Genomic DNA, 19423 nt, shown 5'->3' with positions numbered 1-19423 from the left:
AAAAAACATTTCAACATTTTTAAACATTAACCTTAACAATAAACCATTTTTATTAAACTCACTAAATGTGCATTAAAGCCAACAACATAAAAGTATCAATCAAGTAAGAAAGTGAAAATCAGTTTTTGCAAAGGAGCACTTGTGACTTCTTCTGGTGGTCTTTAGAAACGGGAGAGTTTAGGAACCATCTGTAAATTCAACGTCGCATTTTGCTGAGAAAACAAAGAAACAAAAAAGGCATTTGTTTCCTCTTTTTACATGAACAGACTTCACCGGGAAGTGGCACTCACCTACGCAGGGATGGTTCTTTGTAACTCACGGCGTCCTTGCATCTTTTGCTTCTACCCTGGTTCTCTTTACATGGGCTAGCATGGTTGTTGGTGACTGACATTAAGACTCTACCTGCTGCAACACACATCATTTTTTTGACTGCTCACGCTTAGCATACAATCCGATTCTAATATCGGTTCATGCCTAGTGCCAACCCATACGAATAAAACAGATCGCTCCAGCTCCGTGGTTCATCTGTACAGAAGATGTATGTGATGTTTATGTTGTCAACTCACCAGGAGAAGAGACAGGGGTGATCAAGGTGGTCTCCTCCATCAGTTGCTGCCCATTTGCGGGTTGTCGTTTAGGACTACAAGTTAAAGAGCCTGGCCCGGTGTCTGCAATGGAGCTGTTCAACGATGGTGGTATCTCATCAATGAGCAGGTCACCCAAATGCTGACGAGCTCCTTCACCTTCAGTCATCTCTTTCGACATGTTTATGGGAGGCATTTCCGGATTGGAAAGGAAGAATGTCTTTCTGGGATTTCTGTTGGTGTTACCCACTGAAGGGAGTTTGAACTTATTTCGGTACCATTTAGGATTCTTATCCACCCTGGAGTCTGATTTAGAACTGTTGGTATCTTCATCCAATAGGAAGATGTCTTTCAAGAATAAAAAGTCAGGGGAGTCAGTGGATTCTGCAAGACTAGCCACGTGCTCTGCGGGACAAACGCTTTTGCCATGGAGATGTTTGTTCATGTCCTTCACAACATCATTAGAAGATTGGGATTTTTTCCTTCCGCATCTGCTTGAGACCTCCTTCCTCGCTTTTTTGGGCTTCTGAAACTCATGACCTGCAACCGAGAATTCCTCCAGTGGCAGTACATTTTCTTTATTATTACTGCCATACAAGTCTCCTGGAAGGCTTCCTGGATCCTGAGTGGACATCCAAGGACGCTTGCAGGAGCTTGGCATTGCTGTGACAGAACCGGCATCTTTGGTCGCTGCCCGAGAGTCCAAGGATTCTTCAATATGCAAACTGGAGTCCTTATCTTTTGACAACAGTCCAAGTTCTTCTCTGATGTGTGCAGTGTGATCCGCAGATATAACAAATGTTCCCCTGCATCTTGAGTTGGAATGTCCTTGAGACTTTGTGGAAGACTCTGCGTTTATCTGCGATTCATTTCCACCAGTGGGATAGCTTGCTCCCTCAAATTGTACAGTTTCAAAATTGTCTGCTCCGTCATTGTGGTCCACTATGGACCCACCATTATTTTGGTCATGAGGTGACAACACTGTTGCCACACTGTGGATCAAAGAACTTGTCTGACTTTTATTTCTGGGCTTCCTGTATGTGACTTTTGACTTTGTTTTTGGGAAAGGGTCTTTCTCGAAAGGGAAAGTCTCTTTCTTGTTGGGTTTAAAGGAAAAGACGTCATCATCCATGAGATAATCACCCAAGGCAAGACACACAGAATCACCTGAATCCATTGTTGACTTGGTGCTTTTCACCTTTTTCTCTCTCTCAACTCTGGATTTTACCCTTTTGGGAATATGTGACCCGAGTTTACTTTGAAACTCATCTTGGAAATGCTTGTTAGAAATGTCTAGTATTTGGCCTTCTGGATCCGAGGTGGTGCTAATCGGCTCATTAAGACCACAACTTGTCCCACCCATACCTTGTGAAGTGTCTGCTAGACTTGATGCAACCAAGTTACTCACTTTTATCTTGTTGCATTTGGGTTTTGGTAGTTTCGAGTTTTTTTGCTCTGTGGAATGATGAATGGCTATTTCTGCATCATTGCTGTGAGTCAATTCCATGGTTGGATTGAAAACTACAGTGTTCTCTGGCAAATCACAAGGAGCGTTGACTTCAGCAGAGGGACCCAATGTTCCAGCAATATTAATTGCTGAAGATGTTTGGCCGCTCAGGTGACCCGGTAAAGAGTCGATGTCGTAAGCAGACTGAGAGGTCCTGTGTGACACCCTACTCACTTCCTCCCTTAAGATGTTGGACTGGTGTTCGGACTTCCTCTGGAGTGCTTGGTGGTTTGAATACCTTTTCTCTTTGTCTGTTTCTGCTGTGGAGGTGTGAAAAGCAACACAAATCAATGACTTAACAGAGAAGTCACAAACTGACTGACCAAAATACTTCATGTAAAGACAAAAGTATTGGGACATTCTACAGAAAATAAGCATGTCCGCCTACATAAAGGTCATTATGGTCTTGTGGTTACAACGAGAGCAATGGTTCACAACCTTGTGTTGGTTTTTTTGTCTGCCATGGAGGTAATGATTATTGGATTGTGGTAAGACTGAGTGAGAGTCTACTGGTTGAAAACAAATTATGCCTATGTGCGCGACCTTGAGTGTCCTGAAAGGCGCCTGAGAAATAAAATGTTTATTATTACTATTAAATTTGCCTTAGTGCAAAAATCAAGACATCATTAGGTCCCAAGACTTTTGGACTTACAGCATGGTTGGTAAGACACAAACCTCTACTTGGGACAGGTAAGACTGCCGGCATGTTGTTTTCAAGAATACCTGCTTGCATTTCTGAATCCTTTGGAACTTCTGGAAGATCTGGTGCCAAACTTGGAAGGCTGTCAGGAAGTTCACTTTTAGTGAAATTAGATATCAGATGGGGTTGACAGTTTGTAATGTAAAATAAACCTCACTTTTCAACTGGAGGGTTGTCGGGTTCAGTTCGGAAGACGTTGTGGTCCCCGGATGGTTCAAAGAGATCCTGTGGGAGTTTAATAAAGACACTAGTTTAACATTTCAGAACATTCCCATGAAGAGTTCAAAACATTTGTAGTATTTTGTATTAGGTCCCATTCGATGAAGGACGTCTAACTGGTTCTCATTGAGCGCTAGCGCAATACCATGGGAGGGTAGGATGAGACTAGGGCACCCACTCAAAAGGCCAAAAGTTTGGAGTTACCACTTCTTGCTGAACAAAAACCACATCACACAAAAAAAGAACTTCCGTTGCGTTTAAAACCCTAACTCCTAACACATCACAAATACGATCTGTTCCTAAATTTTAGAACCCAAGGGCCACATTACCAAATGTGCAAATATTAGGCAAGATGTCAAAAGCTGACAATCTTGTTCTACGACATGATTTTGAGACCTAATATTTAAACATTCAGGTGGATGTTTTGTTTGCTTTCTCGCAGTAGAATTCGGGTCTTTTTACCAATCTTGAATGTCACTGTGAAGATAAGGATGAATTAATACCCTGCACTCACAAACAATTTTTTCCACATACAGACCGAAAAATATCAAGATTTCAACTCACACTGTCAGGGAATAATTCCACCACCATGTTCAACTGTTGGAGACTGTTGCGATAAAGGTTTTTCAAGATGAGAAGCTGTGAAAGAACAAGGTACAGTGTTATGTTAAATTGCTGAACATTCAGAATCTTTTTTCGAAACATGAAACATTTATTTTTGCATTGCTGAAGACTGCGATAAGTGAAGGGGGGTTAAAAACAGATTTTTGTAACTAACTGAGCAACAGCACGGACTCTCCACGAGTTAGTTGACTCATATTCCAAGAGAACGTCTGTCGTCTCATCAGAAATTTTCAATCAGCCTGTGATCAGAACTTGACCCATTTGAATCTTGAGAGCCAAGTAAATCATCTCACCAGTTCTCTGCATTTGTGCTTATAGATGGCCAAATCAAAGTGTGCAGACGCCACTTCCTTTCTCAGGTGCATGTTGTCCTTCTGTAGTAACGTGTGCTTCTGCTTCTCAGTCTGTAGAGCGAAAGCCAGGGCCGTGTTGTTGGCCTTCAATGAGACCTTGAAAAAGGAGTAGGTATCTGATGGAGCAGAGGAATGAGAGATAAGGAGGGGCAGGATAATTAAGCAGTTTTAATCTTGCAAATGTCGTGACATTCAAAAATATATGACAGACTCACTTTGTAATTTCTTTTTAGTTTTGGACAAATGGACAACATTGGCCAAAAGGGGCTTCTGTTTTTTTGTCATGGTTTACAGTCTTGCTTTAGACTGATAAATCCAGTCACCTGAAAGACAAAAAAAGAAATTAAAATACATTGTACACGCAGCTTCCATGGCAAAGTATGTGGCAAAAATGCTTTAATCCATGCATGTACACATATTTGATCTATTTGTAAATTCCTAATTTGTACGGCAGGGTATCATGTTAGCATAATAGCTAACAAGAAACGTCAACTTCACGTGAGTTACAAAATAAAACGTTATGCACACTTACATTTCAATGTTGTAGAATGTGATCGCATTAAAAACAGCATTAACGGCCCGTTAACATTTGCCATCAACATCTTTTTCGTTTAGTTTGAGCGATTCGGAACTATTTGACTCACTAGGCAGTTGATTTCAAAGAGTAGATCTCTCAGAACCGAAACAATCAAATTTAACAACAATTCACATTTTTTGAACAGCCACAAACATCGCCGCGTTTCTTCTTAGCTTTTTTCTTCTACATTTTTACATAATTATTGGCTGATAACTGCAAATCATGCTCAGGCGCATTCCGCTACTCACCGTGCAGAGCGCGTCGCCCTCCCGTACTAAATCTCCTCCTCCCGCCCAATCCAATAAAATTTCGAACTTTTCTACGTTTGGTTTCAGTATATTTATAGTTATTGGGGTTATGTTACTCAACACAGTTGATTTTTACGGATTTATGGCTGTAAAAAATCAATTCAAAACAATCCTATCTAATCGACCTCTCCGTTGTGCTGGCTCGGCTTGTCATGTCTGCCCGTTAACTTGGCTCGCAGTGACTGTCAAAGCCTCTTTTCTGTGTGTGGGAGTCAGCTACGATGTTCTCTGGAATGCTCTTTTTGGATGCCTGCCTCGATTGAGATCTTCAACCAACGATGTCGAATCCCCACGTAAATGGGTGAGTCAATGGCAGGTTCCGAATGTTGCAGAAAAGGTGGAGAACCGGCTAGTTAGCATAGGAGGCTAACACTACGTCAAGTACAAGTGACAAGTGGCCGGCTAGCTAGTGAACATCTTGTTTACGATCTTTGGGAAGCTAAAGACGCTTTGAAGTGATTGAAAATATGAATCTTTTGAGGACTGGCAACTACGATCACTCGTGGAATTACCTTGAACTAACACGAAAGAAAGTTTATCAGCCATAGCAGAAAATTCGTTAGCAAGACGTAAGGGACCTTTTATTTATGTTGTATGTTCGCGATGTTATTATTTGGCTGGATCTTAAGCTTGAGCTGAGACACCGAACACACCCGCGCACGCACACACAGTGCTCCGTAACGTCAGTCACGCTACGGCCTGTTATGGTCACATGACAAGGCTGGTAACGTGATGCGATCACTTCTGCAATTTTCTTTACATTTGATGATCGCAAATGGCAAGAACGACAATGTTCGGACAGTTCTTCAAAGAGTAAGTTTAGAGTGATTTGTGATCCATGTATGTAGAACGTAGACGACATGAGGGTGATTTTCTATTCCTCTCCTTGTTATTGTGTAGTTTTGAGGGGTCCTTGTAGGCTAACAAACACTTGTAGCTACTCAAGTGATGTCATTTAAAGATTTCCATGGTAAACTGAGCGTTTGTTATGAACATGTAATGTTGACTCTGGCCACTTTTAGTTAGTACTAGTCATACACTAGTTTTTCCTTTGTCTAGATTGCTGGTTGTCTATCTCCACTTCATGCAGCAAATGTTTATATAGCTCTGTAATTTCATATGTGCAACTTTTAAACCACTGAATAATGTAATTGAGTTTCCCTGATGATAGTACTGTATAATAAAACATATGAATAAAAGAAGACTAACTTATAGCGGCTGAATGCATGACTGAATTCTGCATTGTTTTGTGAATCCCATGAATTTTGTACACACCAAAGTTTTTGAAAGTGATTTGTTGCGTTTACAGTTTTCCAAGCAAAAAGCAGACATTTGCAAATGACTTGTTTTGATTAAACACAAAACTAATCTGTTTGCAGCGATAACTAAAACAATCACAAATAATTACTGTAGATAAAATGACATTCGAGGACTATTCTATGGTAAAAAAAAAAAATTCTCTAAACAATTACTCAATTATTAATGTCTGTCGAATCATTTGATCATCAATTACTTGTTGATTAATTGATTAATTTTGACAGCTCTTTTTTTAATCCTTGGAAACAGTTTGGCAAAATGTTAATCTGGCATGGGTGATAATTTGATATATTTTTTAAAAGAATTGTTCAAATTCTCATTTCATGTCCCCTCTTTCCAAGGAGACTACAAGAGATGGCCGCTGGGGAAAAGTCCACGCCATCGTCCTCGAGCGTCGAGCCACCGGTCATCTCGCCCGCCAGCCCTTCTCATCTGACTCACTTCAAGCCACTCACGCCGGAGCAGGATGAGCCGCCACTGCGGTCGGCATACAGTTCTTTTGTCAACTTGTTTCGCTTCAACAACAAAGGTTAGCGGGTCCACCTCACAGCCCCACCATCAAGTCTATTATTGTTACTACTAATTATAATAGCAACAATAATCATACTTTTATTATGAAAGACAAGAACTTTTGAGATTTGAAAATGAGAGGAATTCTAATATTTGTTCATTTCTTTTTTAAGTTACTGTAAACCTCAATTCGGCTCATGTGTTTGCGTTATTAGAAACCTTGTGTAGCTGCTGTCAGTCATGTGGCATAACACCCCACAACCAGCATCCCTGTGCTGTATTACTATATTATCGGCTGTAATGCAGGTCACACTTTAGAGTACAGTGTTGCTCAAATATCCATTCATCCATCCATTTTCCAAACCGCTTTATCCTCACAAGGGTCTAATATATCTTTATTTTCTTTTCGCTGTAACGACTAATCTAACGTATTACTTCTCTTTGCAAGTTTACAAATCCTCCATTGCAATAAGTGATGACATCCAGCTCACAGTCACAAGGTTGAATTTGTGTCATCTAAAATGTTCAAAAAGTACACACTGTGCATCCAGAACATATATTCAGATGTCCCAAATATATTGTCCTGCCCAAAAGCAAAATATTTGAAAAAAAGAAGTTTTTTACAGCCTTTATCAACTCACACATGCTGCCCTACGTACGTGTTCACAGAGGATGGCCGACCTGCCACCGCCGTCTCCGATAAGGTGGATGAGGTGCCCCCTTCCCCTCAGTCGGAGAGTCGCAGCTGGTCATCCAGCCCTTCCCACTCCCGTTATAGCTCACGGACGCAGCGGAAATCGTACACCGAACACCTCAGGCGCACCTCCACCACCTCTGGTAAAACACACAAACGTGTCGATGGTGTCAAATGGTCACCCTTTTGGATGTTTTAGTCAACTTTTCATCAAGTGCTTTCAAATGTGCTCGCTAGGAAGACGTGCCATACAAAATAGCCCTTGGTGTGATGGATTTGTGTTGTGACATTTGTATGAAAGGCTGTAACATGGGCTCTCGTGTGTTTTCTGATTCCAGTGGATTGGCCAGGTGAGGGCTGACAGGGTGTTCCATTTGTGCATGCGTGTGTGTGTGTGTGTGTGTGTGTGTGTGTGTGTGTGTGATATCTGCATTTGTAAAACAATCATTAGTTTCACTTTGGTTTGTTCACTAACCTGATGGTCAAGTTCAGGGTTGCTTAATTCTCTTGAAAATGTTTCAGTTTTCAAGGTTTGAAAAGTGCTTGAAAGTTTTATTGCAGAAAAAGTATGCTGTATTTCCTCAATTAATGAATGGCTGTGAAACACAATCTCACCTGTTGGTTGATTCTAGTAAATAATGTGGAATTAATTTGTGGAATGCTCAAACTGTCACAATAATAAAAACGAGGGACGTCCCGATTTCTGATCATGTGATTGACTTCGACTTAGTCATTATAATAATAAATAGTAATGACTTAGTCATTAAACTCACCTTTTGGCATTCAAACACAATGACAAATGTTTGGGTATAAAGGCAAATTCTAAGAACAAAATAGAAAGTCACTTTCACTGTTGACTATGCACAAGCTGCATTTAGGGACCCCCAACAAAACTGGACATCTTAAATACGAAGCAATGAAAACAACAGCATTGGGTCTGTCTTGTCTGGTTCACTAATTGAGGCAATATTGTGTTGTTTTTTTACTCTAACAAATATGTATTAGCTTTAAGATGCAAACAAAGCTTAAAGTAACTTGGAATATAGGAATGAATTAATTCTTGAAAAGCTAATGTTTGGGCTTTTTTTTTTTGCTTGAAGATACTGGTTTGCATCCTGTTTTTTACTAATCACAACTGAATTGCAGTTTTTGGTCACATTTCCGTTTTGTTTAAATGCCCTGAGAAGGATAAAGTGCCTTATTTGCAAGCATATTTTCCATATATATTTCAAATATGTTCCGTGGAGTTTACTCTGTTTGTGTGTGTGCATGTGTAAACTTCCTTTCAGATAGCAGCAGGAAGTCAGATACGGCATTGAGCAATCATGACCCTCGCACAGCGGTGCAACTTCGGACAGTGGTGCAACGACTCAAGGAAATAATGGATGGAAAGAGTCAGGTATTCCCCTCTTCCTCAAAAATCTCACCTGTTATTGGAAATATATTTGATTTGACCAATTGACAGCAGTCTGACAATTGTGAAAATGTTTTAATGACGTTAAAAAACGATTGTGATGCTTTGTGTTTTTGTAAATAGAGGAGGATACCATCTGTCTATAAGTTTCTTTTGTCTTCTGCCATCGGAGAACAAATACCTTTGATAATATTTACCCAGTGGGTCAACAAATAAAAATAGTCAGAGCCTTGTCTGGTTGTCTTTGTAGAGAAAGACTTTGTGATGTAATCCCATTTGTTGTGACTCTTGCTTTTAGCGAGCTCTTAATGAAACGAGTCATGAAAGAGTCTCCAACACGATTTTGTGAAGCGCAGCATTCGTCCTAATTCTTTCTCCACCAACACAATATTAATATGACTACCATGTTGCAATTATTGGAACGTATTGTTGGAAAGAAAATGTTCCCACGCTTCCAGGACAGCGACTTGAAGCAGTACTGGATGCCCGACAGTCAGTGTAAGGAGTGCTATGACTGTAACGAGAAGTTCACCACATTCCGTCGGCGCCACCACTGCAGGCTGTGCGGACAGATTTTTTGCAGTCGATGCTGCAACCAGGAGATCCCCGGGAAATTCATGGGCTACACGGGTAAGCGGCGAGCACGCCGGATGACGGAAAAGACCATCACACGCAAGCATAACATGGACGACTCACTTTACCATTTATAGGAGATTTGCGGGCCTGTACGTACTGTCGAAAAATAGCACTGAACTACGCCTACTCGGCTGAGTCGGGCTCCATCAGCGAGGACCTGAACGTCTTGGCTGACTCTTCCTGCTCTGTGTCTGTATCGGAACCCAGCGAGCCGCGGACGCCCGTGGGCGGACGCAAGGCAAGCAGGAATATCTTTTTGGAGGAAGACCTCACTTGGCAAAGGTTTGAAGTCTTTTCTGTTTTCTTCCCTGCCATCTTTTTATTTTTTTTGTTGATTTACAATGAAACTCAAAAGTTTCAGCTGACTCAATCATTTCTTTTCCAGTTTGTTCTGCACTTCTGTACAATATCTGTTCCCATCATTTGAGCAAATCCGACCATTGTCCATTTTAGGCGTGGCTCAGCGGTAGAGTGACCGGGCGTTCGATCCCCGGCCACTGTGACCATTTCGATAAATCCTTGAGCGAGATTCTTAGCCCCCAGTTGCTCCTGGTGCTGCATCATCAGTGGAAAAGCACAAAGTGAAAGATGCTATAGGTTACACCTTTTAACTTGCGGCTGCTTTTTACTTCTTCTGTCAACCTTCCTCAAAAAAATATTTCTCTATCCCTATCTTTTCTCTTCCTCTGTCTGTCTTCTGGCCTAGAAAAACTCCCATTGGGATGAGCGAAACGTGAGTGTAGCTATTTTCTTCATTTAAATTCAGACCAGTGCTTTCTTTAGAGGAGGAACATATTATTCATGGCCATAATTATTGCGGGGAAGATGACAGCAGACGAAATGACCTAGTAAGCGTGTGTGTATGCGTGTGCTTTGGTATATGCTTATTAGAATGATTCATCAAGAACCACAGAAGAGTGTTCTCCCTTCCAGACTCGCCACGTTGCAAGAAGATGTGGGTAAATCTCCTACCAGGAGGAGGTGGGTCAATGGTCCGTCGGCCTATAATTGGTTGAAAATGGAAGCTGTTGAGTATTTTAGTTACCATTAAAAATTCTATTGAGAATTCAAATAAGAAAATTAAACGGCAATTGTGAACAAAGGAACCAGCTGGCCCAAAAAGCGTCCATGCCCTTTTATTCATTTGTTGTGACTTCTTTTTTTTTTTTTTTTTTTTGGATGGTCCTGTACCAGGTCTGCCAGCGTCTCTAACCTGTCTCTGGACTGCTCTGGGTCTATGGTGCCGTCATACGACAGCTCGGTCAGCCCGCCCACCACACGAGCCTTGTCGGGCGCCAAGAGTGTCACCAAGCTGGACCACAGCGAGGAGGAGAGGAAGAACCTTGTGGTAACTCCCTTTTCAATGTTGCATAGTTTGCTCACTGCTTGCGGACGTCACTAATGTCCTATGGGCTTGCCTGTTTTACAGGACTCATCGCAACTAAAGGACCTGTGGAAGAAAATCTGCCACAATAACACAGGGATGGAGTTCCAGGACCACAGATATTGGCTGAGGACCTACCCTAACTGTATTGTGGGAAAGGAGCTGGTGAATTGGCTGCTGAGGAACGGCACTATCTCCAACAGGTACCAAAGTCCATTGAAGTTACACAACTTTATATTTACGTCGGAAAAGGCACTTTTTGGTTGCGCGGCTTCTACTGTCAGTGTGACACTTATGCACCTTCGATGTAAACAGGAAGGAGCACCTTTGAAATTGTCCCGTTTCCGGAAAAACACCTCACGCAGATTCCCCCCCCCCCCTTCAGGGCGCAAGCAATCGCCATCGGCCAGGCCTTGGTCGATGGCCGCTGGCTTGACTGCATCACGCACAACGACCAGATGTTCCGAGACGAGTACGCCCTTTACCGCCCCCTGCAAGTGAGTAGAACTCCTTGGTGTTTTTCTTAGCCGGCATATCGTACTGATGGTACCCATCTGTTCCGCAGAGCACAGAGTTCTCCGAAACACCATCTCCAGACAGTGACAGCATCAACTCTGTGGAGGGGCATTCTGAACCGTCCTGGTTTAAGGACATCAAGTTTGACGATAGTGACATGGAGCAGCTTGCAGAGGAGTCCGACTACAACCTATCAAGTATGTGCCGTCGGTTCTTTAGGCTAAGTGGTCCTTTTCACCCCTAACTGTGTGTTTTGTGTCCAGACTCTGCCAACCAGAGCAAGAGGACGTCCGTCAGCAGTTCCCAGTCCGTAATGGACAGCGATTCGGCTGCCTCCATCAGCCTCAACATGGAGCACAACAATGTCAACTTCCACATTAAGAAGCAGTCCAAGTATTCACATGTGCCTCCCACATCGGAACAAAAAGGTGTGTTTGATTTCTTTTCACTTTAAGCATGACTGGCTGAGTCAACCTTGCAGGAATGTTGTTCCCATCACCTACTTCTCTGTTTCACAGCTGAATTTTTCATGTCAGAGGACGGAGGAGAGAACATCGTGATCAGCGATGCCTTCATCAAAGGTAGAATTCTCTTAATCAAGCCACAAAATTGCCATTGCTATTTCCTGTGTGACTGATTTTTTTTTTTTTCCCTCTCAAGAGTCTTTGTTTAATCGGCGTGTGGAGGAGAAGGCTAAAGAGATGCTGTTCACACCTCTTGGTTGGCACCACAGCTCACTGGACCAGCTCCGAGAAGAGAACGGAGAGAAGAAGGCCATGGAGAGGCTGCTGTGAGTGGAGATGCACCAAAAAAAATCCACAATAAAATAAATGCAGATGCAAGATATATATCGTTTAGTCTGCTCAGTTGTAGCTACTTGGAACAAAATTCATGCCTCTCTTTTCTTAGCTCCGCCAATCACAGTCACATGATGGCACTGCTGCAGCAACTGCTCTACAGCGAGTCACTCTCGCTGTCTTGGCGGGACATCATTGTGCCGGTTGTCCGCCAAGTGGTCCAGACAGTGCGACCCGATGTCCGGAACTGCGACGACGACATGGACATCAGACAGTTGGTCCACATTAAGAAGGTGAAGAAGCGTGTGGGCGACATGAATTGCACATTTGATCGTGCCCAGGGGTTGAAGCTAATCTCCGGGATTGTGTTTAGATCCCTGGCGGGAGAAAATTCGATTCAACTGTGGTAAATGGCTTTGTATGCACCAAGAACGTCGCCCACAAAAAGGTTGGTGGGGTTTGTTTGGATTTAAAATCACATTTTGAATGTCGCACATGTCTCCTCCCTGCCTGTCACAATCCATTTTCTATGGAGCTTGTTCTAAGGGAGATGAGCTGAATCCTATAAAAAAAATGCAATTTTAGCAAAAAATTTCTGTTTGTATAAAATTGTCTTTTCCATCAATACTTGACCTTTTCACATGTGTTTGTAGATGAATTCGTACATCAAGAACCCCAAAATCTTGCTGCTGAAGTGCTCCATCGAGTATCTTTACAGGGAAGAAACCAAATTTACTTGCATCGAGCCCATCGTTCTGCAGGTCAGTATTTGTTTGCTGAGGCTATTTACCATCATTTCCTAAACCCACAAGATTATTTTTTTTTTGTCTCAGGAGCGAGAGTTTTTAAAGAATTATGTTCAACGCATCGTGGACGTCCGACCGAACCTGGTGCTGGTGGAGAAGACGGTGTCTCGTATTGCTCAGGACATGTTGCTGGAACATGGAATCACCTTGGTGATCAACGTCAAACCGGTTAGTGAGGTCGTATCGTTACCCCTCCTATTATTTTGGGGGGTCATTTTGTTGTATCATGAGAGTTTGTAATCATTAAAAAGATTCACAAATCCTTTGCAATTTAGCAAGTGTTGGACCGTGTGAGTCGAATGACCCAAGGAGACCTCGTGATGTCCATGGACCAGCTTCTTACCAAGCCTCGACTGGGCACCTGTCATAAATTCTTCATGCAACCTTTCATCCTGGCCAACGGTGAGTGTTTGCTTTCCCTCGTTCAGTCAAAGTCCGTCCGTCGTTCAGCCAGCGTGACATATTACTGCTTGCTCGCAGATGATGTGAAGACGCTGATGTTCTTCGAAGGCTGCGCTGCCCACCTGGGCTGCTCCATCAAGCTGCGCGGCGCCTCCGAGTACGAGCTGGCCCGCGTCAAGGAGATCATCATGATGATGGTGTGTGTGGCCTATCACTCGCAGCTGGAGATCTCCTTCCTCATGGATGAGTTTGCCATGCCACCCAGCTTGGCCCAGAGCAATTCCTTCCCCTGCCTGCTGGATGGCAAGGTTGAGGCCAATGCCGAACAGACGGATGAGGAGAGCCACAACCCGACTGTGAGAACTGATGATTGTGTGACATGTGGATGTCCAGAGGATGACGCATTTGGAATTGAAATAAGCCAGGAGTATCCAAGGTCATCATCTTCCTCTGTTCAAAGCGAGGAAGCTGGTATCAAACGGACCTTGACTTCTTCACCATTTTCAAGCGCTCCTGCTCCTCCTCTGTCGGTTTCTCCGCCGTTTCTCATGGAGGAAGCGCAGCAGCTGACGGCGAACGCATTCAGGAGGACCTCGGATGATGATGATACATCTGAGCGAGGAAACCTGGAGAAGGAGGAGGTGGAAAGTACAGAGGATAAGGGGTCAGAAATGTCGATGCCCCGGTTGTTCCGAGACCCCTTGCAGGACGACACGGGCTTGTTTGTAGCAGAGCAGGTGACGTCGACCGACGACCGCCTGAAGTCCATCTCTCAAGTCTTCAAGCAGGAGCTGAAGGATATCATCTTGTGTATCTCGCCCTTCATTACATTTCGAGAACCGTTTCTCCTCACGCCTGCCGGCATGCACTGCCCCAGCAGGGATTACTTCCCTGAAAAGGTATTTTGATTTTGCACGCATCAACAATGTGACAGTGACAAAATGGTTCCTGCTCGGTTGTGTCTTCCATACTATAGGTCTACCTCTCCCCCCTCCTCAACAAAGATTTCAAAGAACTGGACGGGCGGCGGAAGCGGCAGCTCCTCAAAGACTCTGCGTCCACCTCACTGGTCAGCAGCCAGACCAACGGCGTCGCTCCATTGAAACACGTCGACGTCCTCCCGTGCCACGGCCTCACTAGCACCCGTATTGTCGAGCAACTGAACAGCAGCCAGGACCTCGCCAACATGCTGGCAGAATACAGAGCAAAGGGAGGGCGGATTCGGCAGAGGGAATCCACCGACCCCTTCAATTCTGCCAACGCGGCCGGACTGGTGAACGGCTACCACAAGAACGAGGAGACGCCCTCACCACTCATCAAGGGGCCCATCAAGGCCGATAGCGAAGACGATAAACCAAGCAAGCAGAGCGAGACGGGCGTGGTCCCTAAGGTAAGGAAGAGTTTGAGCTTCTCAGGTTCTTATGATTTTGTGTTATCTTGCCTATAAATTTTGATGGTCTCATTGTCAGATGGACTCTCTAACGCCAGTCAATCATCAGCGGCTGTGCGTGCTTTTCAGCAGCTCCTCAACTCAGTCCAGCAATGCTCCAAACCCTTGCGTCAGCCCCTGGTAAACTCCAAATCATCACTGCAAGCACTAAAAGTTCTATTTCGTGAGTTTAGTCGTCATCAAATTTGTCCACAACAGGATCGTCACTATGGAGTTCTACGGAAAGAACGACCTCTCACTGGGTGTGTTCTTGGAACGCTACTGCTTCAGGTAAAATGATTGTATTGTATATTTTCCAGCTTTATGGTTGTTCACCTTTTTCTTTTGCTTTGCTTCAGATCATCTTACCAGTGTCCAAGCATTTTCTGTGAGACTCCCATGGTGCACCACATCCGCCGCTTTGTGCACGGCAACGGCTGCGTGCAGATTGTGCTGAAGGAGCTCGACTCCCCCGTTCCCGGTTACCAGCACACCATTCTCAACTACTCCTGGTGCCGCATCTGCAAACAGGTCGCTAAACAAACAGTTTAAGTTAACCTGGCTTCGTGGGTTCTTATCTTGCCTTCTCGTTTTCAGGTGACGCCTGTGGTGCCGCTGTCCAATGACTCCTGGTCAATGTCTTTTGCCAAATACCTGGAGCTGCACTTCTACGGCCACCAGTACACTAGGCGGGCCAACGCGGAACCCTGCGGACATTCCATTCACAAAGACTACCACCAGTACTTCTCGTACAACCAGATGGTGGCGTCCTTCAGGTAGGTCATAAACCCTCCTTCCAACTTTCTACCATCCAAACTCTATCAAACGTCCGCTTTATCTCCTTTTTAGTTACACGTCTGTGAGGTTGTTGGAGATTTGTCTTCCCCGGCCCAAAATTTCCATCAGGAACCAGGGGCCTTCCAAAGCCATTCTACAGCAGGACTTGAAAGACTTCTCCCAAAAGTAAATCAACCCTTCAGCCTTCAATAGTTTCAGTGGATTATCCAATAGTCTCTTGTGTTTTTGATCTTAGAGTCACGCAAGTCTACTTGGCCATTGATGACCGCCTCACTTCCCTGAAGACCGAGACCTTCAGTAAGACACGAGAGGAGAAGATGGAGGACCTCTTTGCCCAAAAAGATGTAGAGCCTTTGTCGCGTACTGCATGTATATTTCTGCTTTCTTCCTCCTGCTTTTTAGTGTTCATGGTGTCATTTCTGTGTGCAGATGGAGGAGGCCGAGCTGCGTAGTTGGATCGAGAAGCTCCAAGCGCGGTTACAGGCCTGCGGTCTGGATTCTCCGCAGCAGCTCCAGGCAGTGCTGGAGTCTCTTGTCGTGAAGAAGCAAAGCCTCTGTGAGATGCTGCAGTCTTGGAACAGCAGGTCAGTCACGGCTGCTCTTGAGCGCAGTTACATTCCTCAACGTGTCGCTGACTACTTTCTCCCTTAGGTTACAAGATTTATTCCAGCAGGAGAAAGGCCGTAAACGTTTATCAGTCCCACCGAGCCCGGGCCGCCACCGACAGACCGCCGCTGATGACAGCAAGGTTAGTGTGGTGCGTTCAGGTGCTGATGAAATTTTCCTCATGACTTGACCGCGCTTTGTTTTGTTTTGATGACAGAGCACCCTGGACTCCTCACCACGTAACCCCTCGCCAGTAGTCCAGAATGGCGACAAAGGTAAGCCTTCCAGCTTGGGCAAAGTCATGCAAATCAGCTAAATTGTCTTTTTGAACAGAGGACCGTCACCTCAACACATTGGCCTCCACATCGTCCTCCTCCACCGCGTTGCTGTCGCCAGTGGAACTCGGGGCCGAGCCAAACACGCCCGGCGGCCCCTCCTTCACGGAGCCGGATTCTGTCAGCATTCCAGAAGGTTGACATACGCAGTTATCGCTACTTACTCTCCTGTTTCTAAAATCACTTTGTGTTGAAATATTTTGCATTTCCCGGGGTCACCAGACGTGTTTGACGGACACTTGCTGGGTTCCACTGACAGTCAAGTGAAGGAGAAGTCTACCATGAAGGCCATTTTGGCCAATTTTCTACCCGGTAACAGCTACAACTCTATTCCCTTCCCGTTGTGAGTATTGCAGTCGCCACAATACACATTCTCATTTGATTCGCAACATATATACATTTTGAAGTATGACATCACTTCCTGTGTTGCAGTGACCCAGACAAGCATTACTTGATGTACGAACATGAACGGGTTCCCATCGCTGTGTGTGAGAAGGAGCCAAGCTCCATCATCGCCTTTGCACTCAGGTGACCACTTTTACTTAAAGTTTTTTTTTTTTTGTACTTACATATATTTAAGTAGATTTCTGTCCACAGCTGCAAGGAATACAAAACAGCATTGGATGATTTGTCCAAGGCGTCCAACGCAGGAGCGGACGAGGTGTCACAAGCCAACAGGTTCGTCCCGTCTGCTGTTATATAAAAAAACAGTACAATGGTCCATTTCGAGAAGAAAGTGTGCATCAACGTAATAACTTGTGTCAAGTAGCGGCGAGAGCCGGGCCAAGGGCAGCCCCGCCAGGCTCGGCGAATCATCCGTGCAGAGTCGCAGCATCACAGAAGCTGACCCGCCCAGTGAGTGTTGATGTCTGCATGCATTCACCAGCCGCCATTTGCTGATGATGTCATCTTTGCTCACCTGCAGAAGACACTGATGTGGCTGACAAACAAAAGAAGCAATCGCAGAATCCACACATTGAGCTCCGTAAGTTCAGTGTTTTTATTTTATCCCCCCCCCTATTCCAACATATAAAAATGGTCATTCCCGCTCCCCCCGTTTAGAGTTCTCAGACGCCAACGCCAAGTTCTACTGTCGCATCTACTACGCTGATGAGTTCCACAGGATGAGGGAAGAAATCTTGGAGAGTGCCGAGGAAGATTTTGTCCGCTCGCTGTCCCACTGCGTCAACTGGCAGGCACGTGGCGGAAAGTCTGGAGCTGTTTTCTATGCCACTGAAGGTCAGACCACTGATTTAAGGTTTTTTTTCTAATCTGGGATGCATATTCTTTGAGATTAGAACATCTTTTTCATCTGGATTCCAGATGACCGCTTCATCCTGAAGCAGATGCCAAGACTGGAAGTCCAATCCTTCCTGGACTTTGCTCCTCACTACTTTACCTACATCACGGGAGCTGTGCAACAAAAAGTGTGCAAAATAAACAACGGCATACACTGGACGCATCTGCTCCGGATTGACGCCATACATTTGTGTCACAGAGGCCGACTGCTCTGGCAAAGATTCTCGGCGTTTATCGCATCGGTTACAAGAACTCTCAGAACAACACTGAGAAGAAACTGGACCTGCTTGTGATGGAAAACCTTTTTTATGGACGCAAGATGGCTCAGGTAAGAACATTTATGTCCTGAAAAAGGTTCTTTCAGTTCTTTTCCTGAATGGGGAAAACATTTAACAAGCATGTGACTTCACTGAGCGTTGAAATAGTTGAACCTTCTGATGATCTTTAAACAGGAAGTCAAGTTCTTGCTTTAGTGCAGAATAAATGAATGGGAAGCACCACGTCTTCTCTGCCCCTGCCAGGTTTTCGACCTGAAGGGCTCGCTGCGAAACCGCAACGTGAAGACGGACTCGGGCAAGGAGAGCTGCGAGGTGGTGCTGCTGGATGAGAACCTGCTCAAGCTCATCTACGACAACCCATTGTACATCCGCTCGCATTGCAAGTCGGTGCTGCGCGCCGCCATTCACAGCGACGCCTACTTCCTGTCAAGCCATCTCATCATTGACTACTCACTACTGGTGGGACGCGACGATGCCACTGATCAGCTGGTGGTCGGGATCATCGGTAAGGAATGCTCGAGGCATTTTTGTCGCAATCTCATGTTTTGTCGTCTTTCACAGATTACATCAGGACTTTCACGTGGGATAAGAGGCTGGAGATGGTCGTTAAATCAACTGGGATTCTGGGAGGTCAAGGTAGGGCTCGCTGCTTTGCTCACTCGGGCTCTGGAAGCCTGACTTGCATGATCAGCTGTCCTTCCATAATTTATTAGCAAAGCGTTCAGATACTTTTTGAAACAACCGCATTTATATTGTCTCTCTGCAGGGAAGTTGCCCACTGTGGTGTCGCCCGAGCTGTACCGCGCCCGCTTCTGCGAGGCCATGGACAAGTACTTCCTCATGGTGCCTGATCACTGGACTGGATTGGGTGTCAACTGCTGAGCGGGACACATGCATGGGGATGCAAGAAAACCTGGTCCAACATTTAACGCACGCTGGAATTTTTAAAAAAAATCGTTTTCACTGACAAACAAGCGTGTCACCATTCCATACAACAAAAGTCATATTCCGTCATATTTTTTAAGAAGTGCACTGCTGTGGAGATGCACTTATTATTTTATCTTGTGGACCCACGTTGACGCTGTCATTTAGTTTGCTACTGTAATTTAAAGTTTGAATATGTACAGAGATTATGTAACTATTAAAATATTATTAACATTGATCTTTAAATACGTATGATTGTTTTGTATCAGTATTTACATACATTTGGGTACTGCTTGGCAAACTATGGCCTGAGGAACAGACGGTCAACCCTATTTGTGAGTCTATCATTTAGATTTAGTGCTTTGTAATATTTCTAAAATATTTTTCCCTTAAAATTAATTTCAAA

At 44.4% G+C, this 19423-nt stretch overlaps 2 protein-coding genes across 12 annotated transcripts; one reads left to right on the top strand and one right to left on the bottom strand.

Moving 5' to 3' along the window:
• Positions 1-26: 26 nt before the first annotated feature.
• sgo2 (shugoshin 2) lies at positions 27-5407 on the bottom strand. 7 transcript variants are annotated; one of them, XM_061287798.1, is made up of 9 exons: positions 5385-5407; positions 4203-4310; positions 3928-4103; positions 3575-3649; positions 2949-3016; positions 2767-2873; positions 567-2351; positions 291-405; positions 27-212 (listed from the first exon to the last, which is right to left on the bottom strand). In XM_061287798.1, the coding sequence occupies exons 2-9, from the start codon at positions 4270-4272 to the stop codon at positions 197-199; spliced, it is 2412 nt and encodes an 803-aa protein (XP_061143782.1). In that variant the 5' UTR covers positions 4273-4310; positions 5385-5407; the 3' UTR covers positions 27-196. The 7 variants fall into 7 exon arrangements, with proteins under 7 accessions (XP_061143782.1, XP_061143778.1, XP_061143783.1 ...); XM_061287794.1 differs by lacking the exon at positions 5385-5407 and adding an exon at positions 4813-4948; XM_061287799.1 differs by lacking the exon at positions 5385-5407 and adding an exon at positions 4813-4948 and having other exon boundaries at positions 291-402.
• On the top strand, positions 5033-19255 carry pikfyve (phosphoinositide kinase, FYVE finger containing). 5 transcript variants are annotated; one of them, XM_061287788.1, is made up of 43 exons: positions 5033-5173; positions 6531-6718; positions 7369-7536; positions 8683-8792; positions 9266-9437; positions 9518-9725; positions 10150-10176; positions 10335-10424; positions 10638-10791; positions 10873-11030; positions 11213-11324; positions 11393-11540; positions 11607-11771; positions 11862-11924; positions 12004-12133; positions 12253-12433; positions 12514-12588; positions 12794-12901; positions 12974-13114; positions 13222-13348; positions 13427-14247; positions 14325-14738; positions 14818-14918; positions 14997-15068; positions 15137-15308; positions 15375-15553; positions 15627-15740; positions 15811-15919; positions 16005-16159; positions 16227-16323; positions 16399-16456; positions 16515-16652; positions 16739-16859; positions 16949-17044; positions 17114-17194; positions 17283-17371; positions 17442-17501; positions 17579-17755; positions 17840-17943; positions 18015-18143; positions 18337-18598; positions 18655-18729; positions 18860-19255. In XM_061287788.1, the coding sequence occupies exons 1-43, from the start codon at positions 5151-5153 to the stop codon at positions 18973-18975; spliced, it is 6288 nt and encodes a 2095-aa protein (XP_061143772.1). In that variant the 5' UTR covers positions 5033-5150; the 3' UTR covers positions 18976-19255. The 5 variants fall into 5 exon arrangements, with proteins under 5 accessions (XP_061143772.1, XP_061143773.1, XP_061143770.1 ...); XM_061287789.1 differs by having other exon boundaries at positions 5034-5173; positions 6534-6718; XM_061287786.1 differs by lacking the exon at positions 5033-5173 and adding an exon at positions 5344-5685 and having other exon boundaries at positions 17286-17371.
• The last annotated feature ends 168 nt before the right edge of the window (positions 19256-19423 follow it).

This window comes from Syngnathus typhle, linkage group LG9 (assembly GCF_033458585.1).
Source record: "Syngnathus typhle isolate RoL2023-S1 ecotype Sweden linkage group LG9, RoL_Styp_1.0, whole genome shotgun sequence".
Taxonomy (NCBI): domain Eukaryota; kingdom Metazoa; phylum Chordata; class Actinopteri; order Syngnathiformes; family Syngnathidae; genus Syngnathus; species Syngnathus typhle.
This window is presented reverse-complemented; position numbering and strand designations above follow the sequence as displayed.